The sequence below is a fragment of the Poecilia reticulata genome, linkage group LG21 (genome assembly GCF_000633615.1).
Source record: "Poecilia reticulata strain Guanapo linkage group LG21, Guppy_female_1.0+MT, whole genome shotgun sequence".
Taxonomy (NCBI): domain Eukaryota; kingdom Metazoa; phylum Chordata; class Actinopteri; order Cyprinodontiformes; family Poeciliidae; genus Poecilia; species Poecilia reticulata.
Genome location: NC_024351.1, coordinates 21,615,334 through 21,632,053, shown reverse-complemented (window position 1 = coordinate 21,632,053; position 16,720 = coordinate 21,615,334). Strand labels below are relative to the sequence as shown.

Sequence of the window (16,720 nt, the reverse complement as noted above, 5' to 3'; positions counted from 1 at the left end):
AGCGGCTTTGCTTGGCCATGTGACATGTGTAACAACAACACCAACTCATGCAACAATCAGACCTGTACATGTTTATATGGACTTCCTCCCAATGATGAGTTCTGTCAGCCAGTAACAAGTAAGAATAATGTTTTGTTACTTTCTATATAAAGGTTGTTAGTAGTACAAATTCATTAGACGTCTGTACATAATCATACAGACCTTATTTGTTCAACTGCAAATATGTACGTATTTACGTTTCCTGACCTGAAGATCCAACATTTTGTTTTATTGCCCCTCTCGCTCCACAGATGCCACTACATGCCCACCTCCTCCACCCTCCACAGGTATGTAAACCATGGAGACCTGAGGTGTGGTTAATCAGTTTGCTTTAGCAAACAGGTCGAAGTTCTTAGGTAAAAATCTGCACATTTTCACCCAGAGTTTTGGTAAAGTCATGCCATGGAAAAGGAATGTTTTACATCCCGTAGCCATACACGAGAGTTCAGTATTTGCTTAAATTTAGATGTCAGGGTTTTGCAGATAAAACCCTGTCAGCTGTTCAAGGCCTCCCAGTAACCTGGGTAGGTTGTGTTCACACAATCACCATAACACCATAATCACAGTAATGAGCTCAGAGTTTAAGTTTTCTTGCAGTATGACATGTACAACAAGGTATGCTGAAATTTCTTATTCCAACCACAGCTGCCACTACACCCATCACGGCTGCCCCGACAACCCCCCCGTTACAGGGTATGACAAAACCTGGTTAGGTTTGTGGAATGACATCAAATCTCTCTGTGTATAAGCTGAAAAAAGGCCTTTTTGTTCATTTAACTGAACAAAAAGGGATAATTATTGTATCAGCCTATGTTTGTTTTAGGACACCATATTTAATGATCAAATTGCTTCTGAAATTGATCAAATTTCAGAAGCAATTTGATCATTAATAGGGTAATTCCAGGAACTAGTTCCAGGGGTAATGGACATGAAGTCCCTGCACGCTACGTAAACTTGAAGTATGGAATTGTGATGCATTCAAAGAGGCTATAAGCTGTGAGTGAAACCATAAATCATCAGAGGGCATTTATGTGGTCTTTCTCAGCCTTTGATGTCCACAGACAGCATCAAGGAAGGACATACAGTCATGTGGCTGAATTTTCCCTACAAGTACTTAAACCACATCAGACTGTTTTTTGCTAAACGTGTTTACAAATATGACCCCAGATTGGACAAACTCCTGGTAGAGACGTCTCTACAGAAGCTGCAGTCCAGGCTCTAAACGACCATGTTGTATTAGTTAGTTTTATTACTGTCTCATCCTGCCATTTGTCAGTAACTGTCAAATGGATCCACAGACGGCTCCATTATTACTTGCTGTGTCACGTCAACGTTCTTCTTCTGCGCTTTGGGGACGAAGGTGTTCACACAGACTACGGTCAACCTTAATGTGAAGCACCTCCAGTCACCTTTTTTATCACTTTTGGATCACAATTTGAATAGTAAAGTTGACCAGTGATTACTGGAAACAATGGCCGTTTTTATATTCCTCCTAATGAAATTCTCCCGTTTATTTCTGCAAATCCAGACACTGAGGTGACCCTTGTCTTCCGGATCCCAGCCTCCATTGTGCAAAACTATTCACTTTCACTACTCAAAAGCATATTGGACAACTTTACCAGCTATGAACTTTCAGCGTTTTTGAAAGTAAAAAAAATAGACTTGACGACAGGTAAAAAATAAAAATAAAATAAATAAATAAATAAAAAATAAAATATCGCATGACTTTCATCTTTTCAAATTCCTTTTAAAGTCTGCTCTCCGAACACACCGGTGCAACTGCGCTGTCAATGTGAGGACAGTTTTGCATGGCCTTGTGATCTGTGCAACACCAGCAATTCATGCAATGACGTCACCAGTCAGCAGTGTACATGCAGAGATAAACTCTCTTCTATCAACCAGTATTGTCAACCACTCGGTAAGCATGTTGTTTATGTCTTTCAAAAGGTGATATTATCAGCAATTAAGGTAATTAATTAAAAAAGACACATAAATCAAAACTTTTGCTTGTGTTTGCTTCACAGGTAGCACATCATGTTCCGGTAGGAAAAAACATTTTCAGTTTTGCTCTTGTGTTTCAGTTTTAGATCTAATACATCTGAGAACCTTCATCGGGTCTTTTTATTTGTTTCTTGTGATTTCAGCCACAACACCACCGCCAACCCCAGCAACGCCGGAACCTACACCATCGCCAACCCCAGCAACGCCGGAACCTACACCATCGCCTAAAAATATACCAGGCATCATTACCATGGACATGGCGTTCGAAGAGTCATTCAATGACAAGAACAATCAAGTTTACAAAACCATTGAGGACGCTGTAAGTCATCATTACTTAATGTGCCTGTCTTTCTGCTCTCATAGCAAAGCACTGAAATTACAAGATGTGATTTTATTTATTTCTTGTCTTTTGTCATTCTCTCAAACAGATTTTAAAAAAGTGTGAAAGTGTTTTACAAACAAATTGTTCAGTCAAAACTCTGACTTTCACGTAAGTGAAATTTTATTCTCAGTTTTGCTGTGAATTCTGTTAAATTGTCTATCAAAATCAAACAGAAGAATAATGTGCATTTACATTAAATAAAAGTTTACTGAAACATTAATTTATTTTTTTTACTTTGTAGTTACACAAAATGATCCTTTAGTTCAGCTTCGTTTTCATGGCGGCACAAGTGCTGCTAGCTGGCTTGTGCCATCAGCACCCAATGGACTCGGCTATAGACAAATATGCATTTCATGTATTTTGACTTCAACTCAGACCTTATCATATTAAAAGAAGAGTGACAGATGGAGGAGTAAATATGAGGGGAGATGAAATTCAGCAGCAAATAAACTTGCAAGTAATTTGTGATGCCCTCCTTTTTTGTCTTATTTGGTAATGCGTTTCAAATTGTAATATCAAAGAAATATAGTTTTAAAAAGTGGTTTCTTTTACTCAGGAAATAATTAAACTACAAACATATTTCTTTATTTTACAACCAGATCTATAGACTCATCAAGAAATAACTTAAATAGAACATTTCTGACAGCATGAAGTTGGAAAAAATAAAGCAACATATCATTCCCCAATTTAAACAAAAGTTGATAATAAAAGAAACTAAGTCACTGACATCTAGCTGCCTGGAAAGAGAATCTAGAAAACACCTATAAGAGCTATGAAATATGAAAACAACATTTTGCAAGGTGTGAATTCTGGTATATGAGAAATAAAACAAAATAACTTTTCCAAAAAACTAATCATGCAGCCACTCAAACATGGTGTTAGTATGATTATCTGGGTCTGCGTTTCTTCATCAGAAGCTGCAATCCCCCTGGGTTCTCCTGTACCATTTATGTAACTATTTATCTGCAACAACTTTGCAGTAGAATTAAATATTTCTCTTTGTGATTTAAATTAAGATTATTTTTTTTCTTTCATTGCAGGGCTGGGAGTACAATTGCTAATTATGAGCTTAATGTTTTTTCATCTGAAACGCCAACAAATATCAAAGTTCAGATAACAAAAAATGAAATATTATCTGAAGTGGCATCAATATACCCCGTCAGCATTGTCAGTAAGTAGACCTTAGCAAGGCTGGGGAATATTTAAAATGTCTATTTAATACAAAAATGTTTGAGGATAACTGATTAATGATGTTCTTATCTCTTTGAAGCTTCAAAGCTATTGTCGGTTGATAGAGATCCACTCTACGTCAAGGACAGTATAAAAGTGACATGTGACCCATCTGACCTCACCTCAACTGGCCTCAAAATTGTAAACCCTTCCACATCATGGACACATAATGGAGTACTTCTCAAACAAACTTCTGATTCAATTCAAATCTCTACATTTTCAAAATATGATGATGATGGTAAGAAAGAAATCTACCCCTTGGCAGCAAACGGACATATCAAGAACTGGAAATAATGTCATGTATTAAGATAATAAGGTTTAGTTGAAGATATTTAAATAGCTACTTTTTCATCTCCATCTACAGTTTACCCATAAATGTAAAGATTCAAGAAGAAATGGAACAAACGTTAATCCTACACAGCAAGAAACAGCAAATATTTATATTATTCAATAAGCATAGATGACAATGGATCCTGATTGGTGTGTAGTTATAAGTATGATTTGATTTAAAAGGGCAGACAGAAAAAAAGGGAAAACCTTATTAAACACAAAAACATGAAATATATGTAAAACATAAATAATAAATCAATAGCTTAAGAGAACCTGTTTTTTAAAGTAACAGCTGTTACTGTAACATCAGCTATTCTTGACTGCCATATTCACGTTTTAAAAAAAGATTTCTATTGCATTTTTAACATTTCTGAAAATTCGCTTGCACTCAGAGCAATTGTCGTTCTGTGAAGTGTCATGTGAGAATATTCTCTATGAATTGGTGTTCCATATCTAAACTCAGTTGGAGTGGTGGCTCCTCGTTTACAGCTGTGCTGCAGTGTAACAGATCATTGACTTGCTGTGAATTTGGTCAAATCTAGCATTTCTGTACTTCACATATGGTGTAAGCATGACTGAAGAGTGTTGGAGCCAAACCACATTTATAAACCTTAGTTGTTTTTTTCTGGCTTTTCTATTTTGCCTAACTTAGCCAAATGGATAAATTAAATCCTTTCTGCTTCAGAGTGAAACATCCCAACTGTCCTGCGAATATTTCAAATTTTCTGTGTCTTGTCATCACTGTTTGGTAGTTTTGTTTGACTGACTTTAATGTTACCACATTATGGCACTGATCTTATTGATCAGGCTGTTCCTAAAGATTTAATTCAAATTAAATTGACTGCATTGCAACAAAAAAAAAGTTTTCTAATAGATTTTTTAAAGGGAAAAAACTGTATGCTTTCCTTTTTATTTATAAAGTGAATTTCTAACCTTATAAAGCATATCAGAATATATACATACAACCAGTAATGATGAATTGTTAACACAACAACTAAACCCTGAAAGTTATTTGCACCATCAAATCTTTTGTTATGGCATGTATTATCTAGATATTTCTTCACTACTTTTTTTATCTTGTTCCCCAGGGAATTATGAATGTACGATGACCTGGGGAGCCGGTTCAACTTTCAGACAGTCGAGGCAGCTGACTTCCAGACCTCTCCCTCTGATCACTGTGAGTCCCATCAAAGACACAGTGACGTGTTCCGGGTCAAAGGAACTGACCTGCTCAGCAGCTGAATTGAAAGCTACATTGATCGATCCAAATAATAATGGTAAGTGTGACACAAAGACATGAGTGAAATATTTCTGACACTCTGCAATAAAAAAAAAAATTATAATTTGGGAATTTGTCGTTTTTTCTTTACTGATAGATTTAGGTGTAACATCCTACAACTTTAAACCCTTTTCATCATGTGCTGATGGTGACGTGTTGAAGTACAAATGTAAATTGACAGGAAGGGACAGTGCAAAAGAAATCACTCTGGTACTAACCACAAGACGTGAGTATTAAATGAACAAGAGTATTTAACCTACAGTTTAAAAAAAATCTAGTTATGTTTACCACCACTCAGAAATTATGACCTTAAACATGTTTTCTTTTTCTCCAGTGGAGTTTGACTGCACAAGTGACGTATATGGAAATGCAATGGTTGGAGGTATCGGTGTTGGAAAATGTGACACTAACTATGACGGAGAAAAGACAGCAGTTTGTCAGCCAGATGGTAACTATGGAGATAAACAAGACTACTGCGTCCTACAAGTCATTGTGGAGCTGCTCGATCGATCAAAGGTAATCTTTTTTTTTATTTAGCTTTTTCTGAGCTTTTCAATACAGACACCTGTGTTGCTTTATTTTGAACCTATTAGATTTAAAAAAAATGTAAGCTATTTTTTTATTTATTTTGTCAAATAATATGTATAGTACATTCATTCCAGAGACGTTATACATAAACAACTGCTTAGAGCAATGTGATCATAATTAACAAGAAAATCTCTTTTCTTTCTTGTGACAGAACTTGAATACTTTGACTATTCCAGTATTCTTGGAGGATCTCAAAAATGCGACTGTACAGAATAATAATCAGATCGTTGAGTCTCCGGCGACCCTCATTGCCATGATTAAGATCTTTGAAAATGTCGCCAACACATCCACAACTTTAAAAATCAGTCTAACGAGAAATTCCACAAGGGTAGGTACATGTGTACATTTACACATCATTACATCCAAAAAGGTGATGTGCTTCAGGTATGAGTTCATACGCCTACAACACAGCACAGCATAGAGTCAAGAAGCATTTCATTAACAAAGCCAACACACAAACAGCTACAAGAACACAACGTTCAAATGTCCTAATTAAACCTCCGAACTCACTCAAACTGTGCCAAAGGGCTCAGACACATCATTCCCACAAAAACCATCATTACTGCAACAAAACCAACAGGACACGACAAGTTGTGAAAGGCAGACTTTGTTTAAACGAGCCCCCATAAATATGCTACGTCCAAAAAGGACACAACTTGTTTGAGGACACAGACTCACAAATAGGGGTTCAAATATTCGCCATTGAAACCAGGACAACCAGTGCCACTAGACCAAAATCACAATGAAAAAACAAACAAAACCTAACAGAAGCTGCCACATGTCAGGCTGCATGTCAGGTGGGACGCATCCTGGCAGTGCTGGAGAGAGCAGAAAAGAGGGAGATGATAGACGGATGTCTACACACTCCTTGAGGTCAGCCTGCTTATAGGGGGGCGACAGCAACGCCACAGCTTTAAACAATCAGATATTAATTACAAAACATACAGAATTAGCCAAACCTCAAAAAATGTTTTGAGGGCAGAGAATATCATTTAACCAAAGTCTATAAACAAACACAATCTGGAGAAATAGGCAAAAATAGTTAGAATGTGCCCAAAGCACATAACAACATGCGTACTCACTATCACAGGCTACATGTATATTTCAGTGTTAAAATATTAATACATGCTGTTTGTGTTGCTTTTTTATTTTTTCCTGTAGAACTTCCTAGAAAGTGCTGGCCTTCTCACGATTCCCGAAGCCACGGGGTCTTGGGCTTTTCTAAATTACAACGACACCAGAAATACAACAGAAGATGAACTATTGAAAAAGAGTTCCAGCTCCGCATTCTTGAATGTTTTTGAAAACTTAACAAGATTTATTGGCAATAATCCACTGGACATCAACACAGATTTCATTATCCTGAACAAAACCAGGCACACAGACTCTTTCAACAGTATCTATAACTCCTCGGTGGAAATAGAAATACCACAGGCTGTTGGAGAAGAAAAATTCATCACCATAATCATTTTTGCTTCAATGTACAATGTGCTTCCTGGGAGAGATGAATTCAACACCTCCTCCAGGCGCGTCCATGGAAGGGTTGCCCTCGTTAGTCCTGAAGTTGAAATCTCAAATATTTCATTGACATTTGATGTCATAAATTACACAAATGACACCATAGCAAATCCTAAATGTGTCTTTTGGGATTTTAATCTCTTTGACGGTCTTGGAGGATGGAGCGAAAACGGCTGCTCGTTAGTTTACTTTGCAAATGAGACGGTCAGCTGCAGCTGCAACCACACCACCTCCTTCTCCATCCTTATGTCACCCAAGAGCCCCGAAAGCATTATTCTCGACTACATCACCTACATTGGAGTTGGAATTTCTATGGCCTGCCTGGTTATTTGTCTCATCATTGAAGCAATCATATGGAGGAAAATCAACAAGAACGCAACGTCACACTTGCGTCACGTCTCCATCGTCAACATCGCCGTGTCTCTCCTGATTGCAGACATTTGGTTCATTATTGGAGCGGCCATTTCAGACGCTGACCAGAAGAACCCTCCGGCCTGCACAGCCGCGACCTTCTTCATCCACTTTTTCTACCTGGCTCTGTTCTTCTGGATGTTAGCCTCGGCTCTGCTGCTGCTCTACCGGACTCTCAGTGTCTTTGATGGAGGTCTGTCTAAGCTAACCATGCTGATCATTGGATTCTCTTTGGGATATGGAGCGCCACTGATCATTGCAACTATAACTATAGCTTCGACTGCTCCCTCAAATGAGTACATCAGAGAAAATGTCGTCTGTTGGCTCAACTGGGACCAGTCCAAAGCTCTGCTGGCCTTCGTGATCCCTGCTCTTATGATAGTGGGGATAAACTTTATCATCTTGATTGTGGTGTTGTACAAAATATTGAGAAGAAGAGTTGGAGGAAATGCAGCCCAAACAGGAGAGAAGCACGTTCTCTATGTGATTGCCAGGAGTTTGGCTGTGCTCACGCCGTTTTTCGGTCTGACTTGGGGTTTGGGAATCGGAGTCTTGGTTGACCCCGGAAACTTTGGAATCAATGTTGCCTTTGCTTTCTTCAATTCATTGCAGGTAGGAATTTTACTTTTATGCCGACTAATCTGCTACTCAATGTTCTGGTGTTTGACTGTTTGATGCTACAAAATGATGGACTGAAAAGATGACACTATAAAATTATGCATTTGTTTCTCTAAAGGGTTTCTTTATTCTGGTGTTTGGAACGCTGTTGGACAAAAAGGTGAGTTTGTCACTTAAAAAGAAGCTGATAATGGAGGACTCTCTCATGTCATGACATATTAGCAGCAGTATGCTAATCTTTGAGAATTAACCTTTCAGGTGTGGTCGGCAATGAGCATACGATCACTGACGTCACAGGGTAGAACACAGGTAAGAAAAGTTTCTCTGTTGAAGGTTTTGTTCCCATTTGTATTGTTCCATTCGTTCTCTTTTACAAATTCTTACTGAGAATTTGATTCTGCTTTCAGAGCACCAGTGCTGGAACGTCATCTAGTGGACTGAGCAACTTCTTACAGAAAATAAGAATAAACAGAGGTATGTTACTTTATTAAAAGTATCTCTTTTAAGAGAACTTCAGAGAAACAATCCACCTCTTGAACGATTAGCAAGAGATTTTTATCTTTTTTTGTCACTTTTTGTGCAGCAAGTATAATAAAATCAATCTGTTTTAATACGCGTGGCTTGGAAAATTTTGTATTTTTATCTTAACAAATCTGGCTTTCCCTACAATATCCTTAATATTTTGGATTATTTTACTTCTAAGTAGATATAAGGAGAATTAAAGCACCGAATGGCGAAAAACTGACATCAAATCATCGCCTTCTCTGTCATTAACTTTTTTCTGTTTTCATATGATATTTTTTGCAATGGAGAGTATAAAAAATGAGACGTTGCTTAAGATTTTATAAGCATATGGATATTTAAATATGTGTGTGTATTTGTGTTACAGGCTCCAGAAGGGGGTACCATGCGTCTTCTTCTGGACAAAGTGGATCCAGTGACGCATTCGACACTTAACATGTGCAGGAAACCATGCCCATATAAGGAAAACAACAAACCAATCAGTTTTTTTCTCTTATTACTACAGCCTCTTTAAGTTGACATTATGACCTGAAAGAGTCCCACTGGATTCTTTTTTGAAAAATGAAGAAAGCATTAATTCATCCATCTTTTAAAAGCAGCATTTTAGAAAGCTTTTCAAAGGTGTGTAATGCAGAAAAGCTAAATATTTTAATATTACACAGCCTTTGTTTTTGGGAAATACACAATAATGTAATACTACATAATATATATTATTTTTTTTATTATTATTTTTAATAATATATATCATTTTCCTTAGATGGAATGGCATTTGAAGTAAGTTTAAAGAAAAAGTATTTTGTTTGTCTTTAGTTTACATGTCATGTTTTATGTCCACAAAAACTTTAGAAAATATCTTTTTTTATTAAACTGTGTAACTTGCATCAAAAAAAGGTCAAATCCCCCAAATGGAGTTGAGTTATTGATCTATGGTAATCATTGTATTGAACAGCTACTTCACTTTGTTTGCATAACGTCTCTGTAATCAGTGTGTTATGTAATGACAGCCGTTTATAGAAGCATTTTCTACTGTTTTGGTTTGTTTTTTTGTTGGAAAAGCAGAATAGTCTTATTATAGTTATGGTTAGTACTATTTACATGTACCGTATTTTCCGCACTATAAGGCGCACCTAAAAACCTTCAATTTCCTCAAAAGCCGACAATATTGAGCCACAACAGGTCTAGCAGCTACGGTAAGCAACCGCCGACTTCATTTTCCCCCGTAGAAGAAGAAGTGCGCGGTGCATGCTGGGATAGTTGTCAGACCGCTGGTTTGTTAATAAAGTTTGATAATACATTTAAAGCCAGGGGGGAGCGGAGGGGCGGGGGAAGAGAGACAGAGACTTCGGCGGCAGCGTGTCGGTTGGTCTGTGTTACCCAGAAAGCAGTTGGGCAAAATATCACAACACCAACACCATGAGTGAAACAATGACTGGGGCAGCCTACTATATAATGCACTCGGGGACCACTTTTTTTTTATAAATGTGGATGTGTAATAGAATACGGATCAAATTGGCAACCTAAACTGTAGTGTCTATTCTATGCGCCTTATATATGAAAAACGTTTTAAAATAGGCCATTCATTGAAGGTGCGCTTTATAATCCGGTGTGCCTTAATAGTGCGAAAAATACAGTAAAACATTGTTATGTGTTGTACCCTTAAAGGACACAACACAAACGAAGAAGTCCTCTTTAAATCTTTGGCAGCTGAGCTCCAGAGAGCCTGTGAGATTTGTAGATGTGGAAACATGTTTATCTTGCGTTACAATCGGTGCTTTGATTGTAAAGTAAAGCAGACATGTTTCCTTTGTATCTCAATGTAATATTCACAAGCCTATGATTAAGATTTTGTTTGGAAATTATGTGTAGTCACTTTCTTGAATATATCACATTATGAAAAATAATTTAACAATTACTGCATGTTATTGAATATTATAAAGTCTTGTGACAGAGCCTCTTCTTTCGACCGTATGCAGTTGGTCATTATCCATCAATCAAGTTTATTTGTGTGACTTTAGAACAAAGCAGTTCAAAGTGCTTTACATTATTAAAACAGAAAAATAAAAACGTCTTAAAAGCATCATACAGTCACTGAGAAACCAGTAACACATATTACATTAAACTCTAAACAGGTGAGTTTTTAGTCCAGATTTAAAGGAACTCAGTGTTTCAGCTGTTTTGCAGTTTTCTGGAAGTTTGTTCCAGATTTCTAGTGCAAAGAAGCTGAATGCTGCTTCCTCATGTTTCTGGTTCTGGGGATGCAGAGCAGGACCAGAGCCAGAAGATCTGAGAGGCCTGGAAGGTTGGTACAACAACATCAGGTCTTTAATGTATTGTGGTGCTAAACCGTTCAGTGATTCATAAATTATTTTAAAGTCTGTTCTCTGAGCTACAGGGAGCCAAGGAAAGACTTTAGAACTGGTGATGTGCTCCATCTTCCTGGTTTTAGTCAGAACGCCAGCAGAAATGTTCTGGATCAGCTTTTTTTAGGCAGACCGGTAAAGACACTGTTGCAGCAATGTAACTAAAGATAAATGCATTGATTAGTTTCTCTAGATCTTGCCGAGACATTAGTCCTCTAATCCTAGAAATGTTCTTTATGTGATAGAAGGCTGACTTTGTAACTCTCTATGTGGCTCTAAAGGTTCAGGTCTGAGTCCATCTGGTCTTTGTAATTATATTATACTGTGTGTAATATAATTACTACACACTAAAAATTATATAATTATAATACAGAATAGATGCTCATGACATTTTCTGGCAATTTTTCTGTTTGCCACTAGGTGGCAGTAAATACTTTGACATCTTAAAATTTTGGAAATCTCTACTGCAGTTTGGTGGTCACAGTAGTTTCCAGCTGCAATGCAATACACCATTAACCTTCAACAATAAAAAGTTAACTGCTCTCTCAGTCCGGTTCATTTACTCCTAAATTTGATTTCTTAAGACTCCCGGACTCCAAGAAGACTCAGACTCCAAGAAAATGGAGTGTTTGTTTTCCAAACTAAGCCTTCTATATCCTCGCTGCGCTAAAATTGACATGCTCAACGTTTGGTTAAGAATATTGTTTTCGAAATAGGTCTTCAAAAAAAATAGAATAATCTTTGTTTCATGGGGTGAAATTTGGGTGCAACAGCAGTAAAGTGACGGGACATGAAGGAATGCAAATTCGCATATGACCCCGTCTCTGAAGATCGCAGGAGGGTTAAATACATTGTAGATTTTCTTGTATTCACAAAGGTTAAATGTTACACTTGATCACAAACACATACCCCAACTTGACAAAGGCTCTTCATCATCACAGACATCAAGACAGTTTTGAATCAGTAAAATCCCCCTGAAATATTTTCCCAGAAACTATCATTCTAAAAGCTGTCCTGTACCAGCTGTAAAAAAAGCATAGATAAAAGGATTAAGCATGGAATTGGTCAGAGTAACCCAGTTAAGCGTCTCAATGACAGAAACTGGCACTGGGTCAGCGCTGAATGGAACCAGGGTTATGCAAACAAATAGAGGAGTCCAACAGATGAGAAAAACGCCCATAACAATAGCCAGAGTTTTTGTGGCCTTTCTCTCTCTCTTGCTTGCTTTTCCTCCAGAGTTTTTATTGATGTGGATGATCCGCGCCTGTCTTTGTGCAACTAAGAAAATCTTTAGGTAGATGCAAAGCATGATGAGAGCCAGAAGGTAAAAGGAAAACGTCGGACCTAGAGTGCTGGATAACAGAACCTTCATAGAACAGTTTTCTTCACACGGTTCATGATTTAATCCAGCAATAGTTATGCCAATTCCAATTAACCCGGAAATACCCCAACTCGCCAGAATCATCGCCACGGCAATACTGTTGGTCATCCTGGTTCTGTAGGTGAGAGGCTGACACACTGCATAATATCTGTCAACAGCAATGCAACACAGGTTCAGAATAGAACAGGTGCTCAGGGAAATGTCGAAGTTGTCCCGCACTTGACATATAAAATCTTCATGAAGCAGACAGGAGCTCAGGGAGAACGCCATGCTGAAAGGAAAGACCAGCACGCCGACCAGAAGGTCCGTCGCAGCCAGGGAGACGATGAGAGCGTTGGTCGGAGTGTGGAGCTGTGTGAAGTAACCCACAGAGACTATTATCAGGAGGTTTCCACACACTGTGACCACAGCTACGACAGCGAGGAAAATGTATAGGAAAACACACAGCTTGGAAGAGACAATCTGAGGGGAAGAAGAAAAAGGGCCAATTTCATTGCAAGGATGAAGATAATCTACAGCTCCAGTTCTGTTCAAAGTTTCCATATTACTCAGCAGAAGCAACAAAAGATGTTATTCAAATGAAAATGTCTAATTTCACCTGCAGCACATCTTTTCAGAAAATCATTTTGATTAGTATCACAGCATTGCCGCAGCTCCCATAGTGTCTGAAGACTGGACTTTTAATCTCGTACTTGTCAGACTCCATCTCATTACCATAATTAGGCATCACTTACCACCTCCTCCTTGTATCTAGGCGACAAGCAAAACATGTTAAACATTAACTTTCATCCCTGACTAAATCCAGTTCTAGTGTTTTAACATACCCGTTATATCATGATATGAATCAGGTTTTAGTAAGCAGATGCTTACATTAAGTAAAGCAGAAGTCAGATTAAATATTAGAAGGTTTAACAAAAGTAAAATGAATGAATTTGAACAATCAAATCCACCTGTAATGACTCACGAGCCGTTGGGGTACTGATAATCAAAGGTGCTTGATTAATTCATCAAAAGGTATTTAAATCTACTTACAACTGATTTTTCAGTCCATTATTGCACAATAAAAAATAATGTGTGCTAGTAAAATAAAAAGTAAACTTTCAAGGACTTACAGCATCCTTAAACAAATCACAGCTAATTCTATAAACCTTGAAAACTTCCTTGAAAACTTTGCCCACAATGTAAAAATTAAAAATAAAGAAGTCTTTAATTTACGGTACAATACCAGCAGCTGCGGTTGCCAAAATTTTATCATAGAAATATGGCAAGATTCATATTGATATGGTAAAATTATTTTACAGTGCAGTTGACATTTCAACACATACTACTACATGAGCATGCCTTGACCAGAATACTTGACCAGACATCGTAGTACACCAGCCAGCTGAGTAACATACTTGATTTTAACATAAGAGCTTTATTTAGACTTCCTTTTTGACATCGTAACCATGATATTGACATTCATATATTTGGTTTGAGTCTACACCAAGAAAAACTGGTATAAAAATGGTCTAAGCCAAGACTTACAACTAAAAATTGGTAAAAAGCCGCAGAAGAGTCTGTAAACAATTCAAAAACAGAAAACATAAGCTAAACTTTAAAGTTCGCTTTATTTGATGTGGTGTTATTGTAGCCGTTTGTAATAAGTGCTATATGAAAATACTCTCCAGTCCTCTCTAGTTTTTAGTCAACATAACATGTATTTTATTTAATTATTGCCGTCCACATCCACACCAGCAGAAGGCGCAGTAGCGGCATCGTATGTGGGCATAGAGCAGTGGTCCCCAAGCTACGGCCTGCGGGCCAGATCCTGCCCGCCGCCACATTTGGTCCGGCCCCCCGAACAATACCAGAGACCATTCAGATTTTTTTTCATATATTGTATTTTCTGGTTTATATGTGGATTTTTCTTCAACCACCAGGGGGCTCTTTAGCAGGAAGTGTGTCCTGTAAACTGTGGGTGTTTTGTTTTGCATGGCGCATTACTGCCATCTGTTGGACTTTTAGGGAACTGCTTGACTTTTATGTTATTTAATCAGTACGGTTGTTTGCTAGCTTGTAGAACAGATGAACATACGTGTTTGTTATGAACGCCGCATTCCAGGTTTCCCTCAATGAAATACATACTAGTCAGTCCCAGTGACCGTTTCACTAACGGTTTTTGCCCATGTGATTTCTGGGTAAAAATTAATCGAGAAGCTACTTCTCAGTGAAACGCCTGTAAAGGCTTAATGGAGAAAGATGATGACATGCTGAAGGTGCGGTCTTTTAGCGTGACACTCAGGTGGAGCAGGACAGATGTCAGACCCTGAAACTACACAAAAAATAAACTTTGTAAAAGTGCATGCAGTGCGACCCCACCTGATCGCCATTAGGGTATAAAACTTGCAGAGTCCATTGGACCCCATCTCTTAAGACCGCGTGAAAGTTAAAAGAGGCAGAGGTCCAATTTCAACCCATTAATGAGTGATGTCGAATTTCTTTTAAGTCATATTTGATATAGTCAGCATTTTTATAACAACTGAAGGTAACATAGTTACTTGATTACGTTACAAATGTCACTATGGGTCAGGAAAATACATAATACTGCCTCTTCAAAACCAGTAGTAAACATTTTGATATTGTTGAGAAAAATTATTATTTTGAGTGTTTAACACAGTTTAAACCTTTTAGAACAAATTTCTTAAGTTTGAACAGGTTTGTGTGAGTGATTTAAAACCCGAAGAATAGAGAATCTGCAAGAGAATTTTGGCTCAGACCCCTGGGGTCTTATCATTAAAGACAGGAGGTCATAAATTAACATATGCAGGAAGGTGGAGGACATTATCACTTGAATTACTSTGAGAAAGGGAACTTTGGTCGGTTCACGTAACCAGGATGAGAAATCTTCCAGAACTAACATCTGACATGGTGCAAAAACTGAATATAACATAAAATGTTTTAAATCACTAACATTTAATTTGTAAGACATTTTTCTTAGTTATTAATAACATGTTTTGACTGAAAATTCTATTATCTTGTTTTAGAATTAATTTAGTCAATGATGAATGTATTTGAAATTGTATTATTTCTGACTATATTAGAGTCACAGGAAAAGGTTTTGTTTAGTATTAGAAAATACTTAGGTTTATGGTGAATGAATGTCTTAATTCTTATTTGTTTCTAATTCCTAATTAGAAACAGGAATTGTACTTCATTATTTTCTGTTTATTATCTATTGCTTTTGGTTTGATATCAGGACTAAACTTTGGAGATGCTGAGTGCAGAAGAACAAATTGGRTTTTTGGATAACTTTTCATTGAATTAAAAGTACAGAATTAAAGGTTTGTTCCTGGCAGAGCAGAAGAGAAACCAGAATTTCACAGCTACCTGTGAGGTTCCTGCATCTGTTTCTCTTTGCCCAGATGGCTGTAGAGCCACAGGAGGCCAGATACTGTTAAGAAAATAAATTTAAAATAAGTTAGTTTTAGAATTTATCATGACTTGATTGAAATACCATAATTATAGTTTTAAAATTTATAACATATTCTGACCTATTGATATATTTTACTGTAGTTAAAGCAGATTGTTTGCCAAGATCTCTGATCTGCTCTTTGTCTGTTGGGAAACAATCAGTAGGAAGTTCTAGCTTTTCACACTGATCTGTGAAAGCCATAAACCACCATGAATTCGGAGAGTCTGCTTCTACCTTATTTAACAAAAGGTGTTTGATCTTGCGACCAAACTGCGGGACTTTTTCTAAAATTTAAAAGGGCCAGAGATGCCTTCCAATTGGTCAAGTAGAGATACGCCTTATTTGAATACATTAAAGAGGTAAACACACCTACAGGTATAAAAGTTTGTGCACAAGGGAAACAATTCAGAAAAAAGCTGATTTATTTTACTTCTGCACCAGCTCTTTCTCCAAGGACGTCCTTGATATTTCTTTGTCTTCTTGTCTCAGGTAACAATGTTTGTATCTGTGTTTCTTCAGTTTCCTGTACTATCTTATATTTTCTTCTGATTGGATTAAATTCTGTAATTCTGTGACGTCAACACGCATTGTTGTGTTTTTGTCCCCG

The 16,720-nt window shown here is 37.4% G+C and overlaps 1 protein-coding gene and 1 pseudogene across 2 annotated transcripts in view; one reads left to right on the top strand and one right to left on the bottom strand.

Moving 5' to 3' along the window:
* Nucleotides 1-10,089, top strand: part of LOC103457748 (adhesion G protein-coupled receptor F5-like) — a 29,181-nt gene extending 19,092 nt beyond the window's left edge. The window contains exons 9-26 of one of the 2 annotated variants that reach the window (XM_008398123.2): nucleotides 291-326; nucleotides 685-732; nucleotides 1,568-1,711; nucleotides 1,793-1,957; nucleotides 2,064-2,081; nucleotides 2,184-2,359; nucleotides 2,469-2,530; nucleotides 3,463-3,593; nucleotides 3,693-3,890; nucleotides 5,071-5,259; nucleotides 5,359-5,487; nucleotides 5,596-5,777; nucleotides 6,001-6,177; nucleotides 7,011-8,390; nucleotides 8,515-8,556; nucleotides 8,655-8,705; nucleotides 8,804-8,870; nucleotides 9,286-10,089. In XM_008398123.2, the coding sequence (XP_008396345.1) occupies nucleotides 291-326; nucleotides 685-732; nucleotides 1,568-1,711; nucleotides 1,793-1,957; nucleotides 2,064-2,081; nucleotides 2,184-2,359; nucleotides 2,469-2,530; nucleotides 3,463-3,593; nucleotides 3,693-3,890; nucleotides 5,071-5,259; nucleotides 5,359-5,487; nucleotides 5,596-5,777; nucleotides 6,001-6,177; nucleotides 7,011-8,390; nucleotides 8,515-8,556; nucleotides 8,655-8,705; nucleotides 8,804-8,870; nucleotides 9,286-9,353 (3,263 nt within the window). In that variant the 3' untranslated portion in view covers nucleotides 9,354-10,089. Of the gene's footprint in view, nucleotides 1-290; nucleotides 327-684; nucleotides 733-1,567; nucleotides 1,712-1,792; nucleotides 1,958-2,063; nucleotides 2,360-2,468; nucleotides 2,531-3,462; nucleotides 3,594-3,692; nucleotides 3,891-5,070; nucleotides 5,260-5,358; nucleotides 5,488-5,595; nucleotides 5,778-6,000; nucleotides 6,178-7,010; nucleotides 8,391-8,514; nucleotides 8,557-8,654; nucleotides 8,706-8,803; nucleotides 8,871-9,285 lie in introns of both variants that reach the window. The other variant, XM_008398122.2, reaches the window with a different exon arrangement.
* A 2,133-nt stretch (nucleotides 10,090-12,222) lies between these two features.
* LOC103457962 (trace amine-associated receptor 1-like) lies at nucleotides 12,223-15,031 on the bottom strand (annotated as a pseudogene).
* Nucleotides 15,032-16,720: the final 1,689 nt, after the last annotated feature.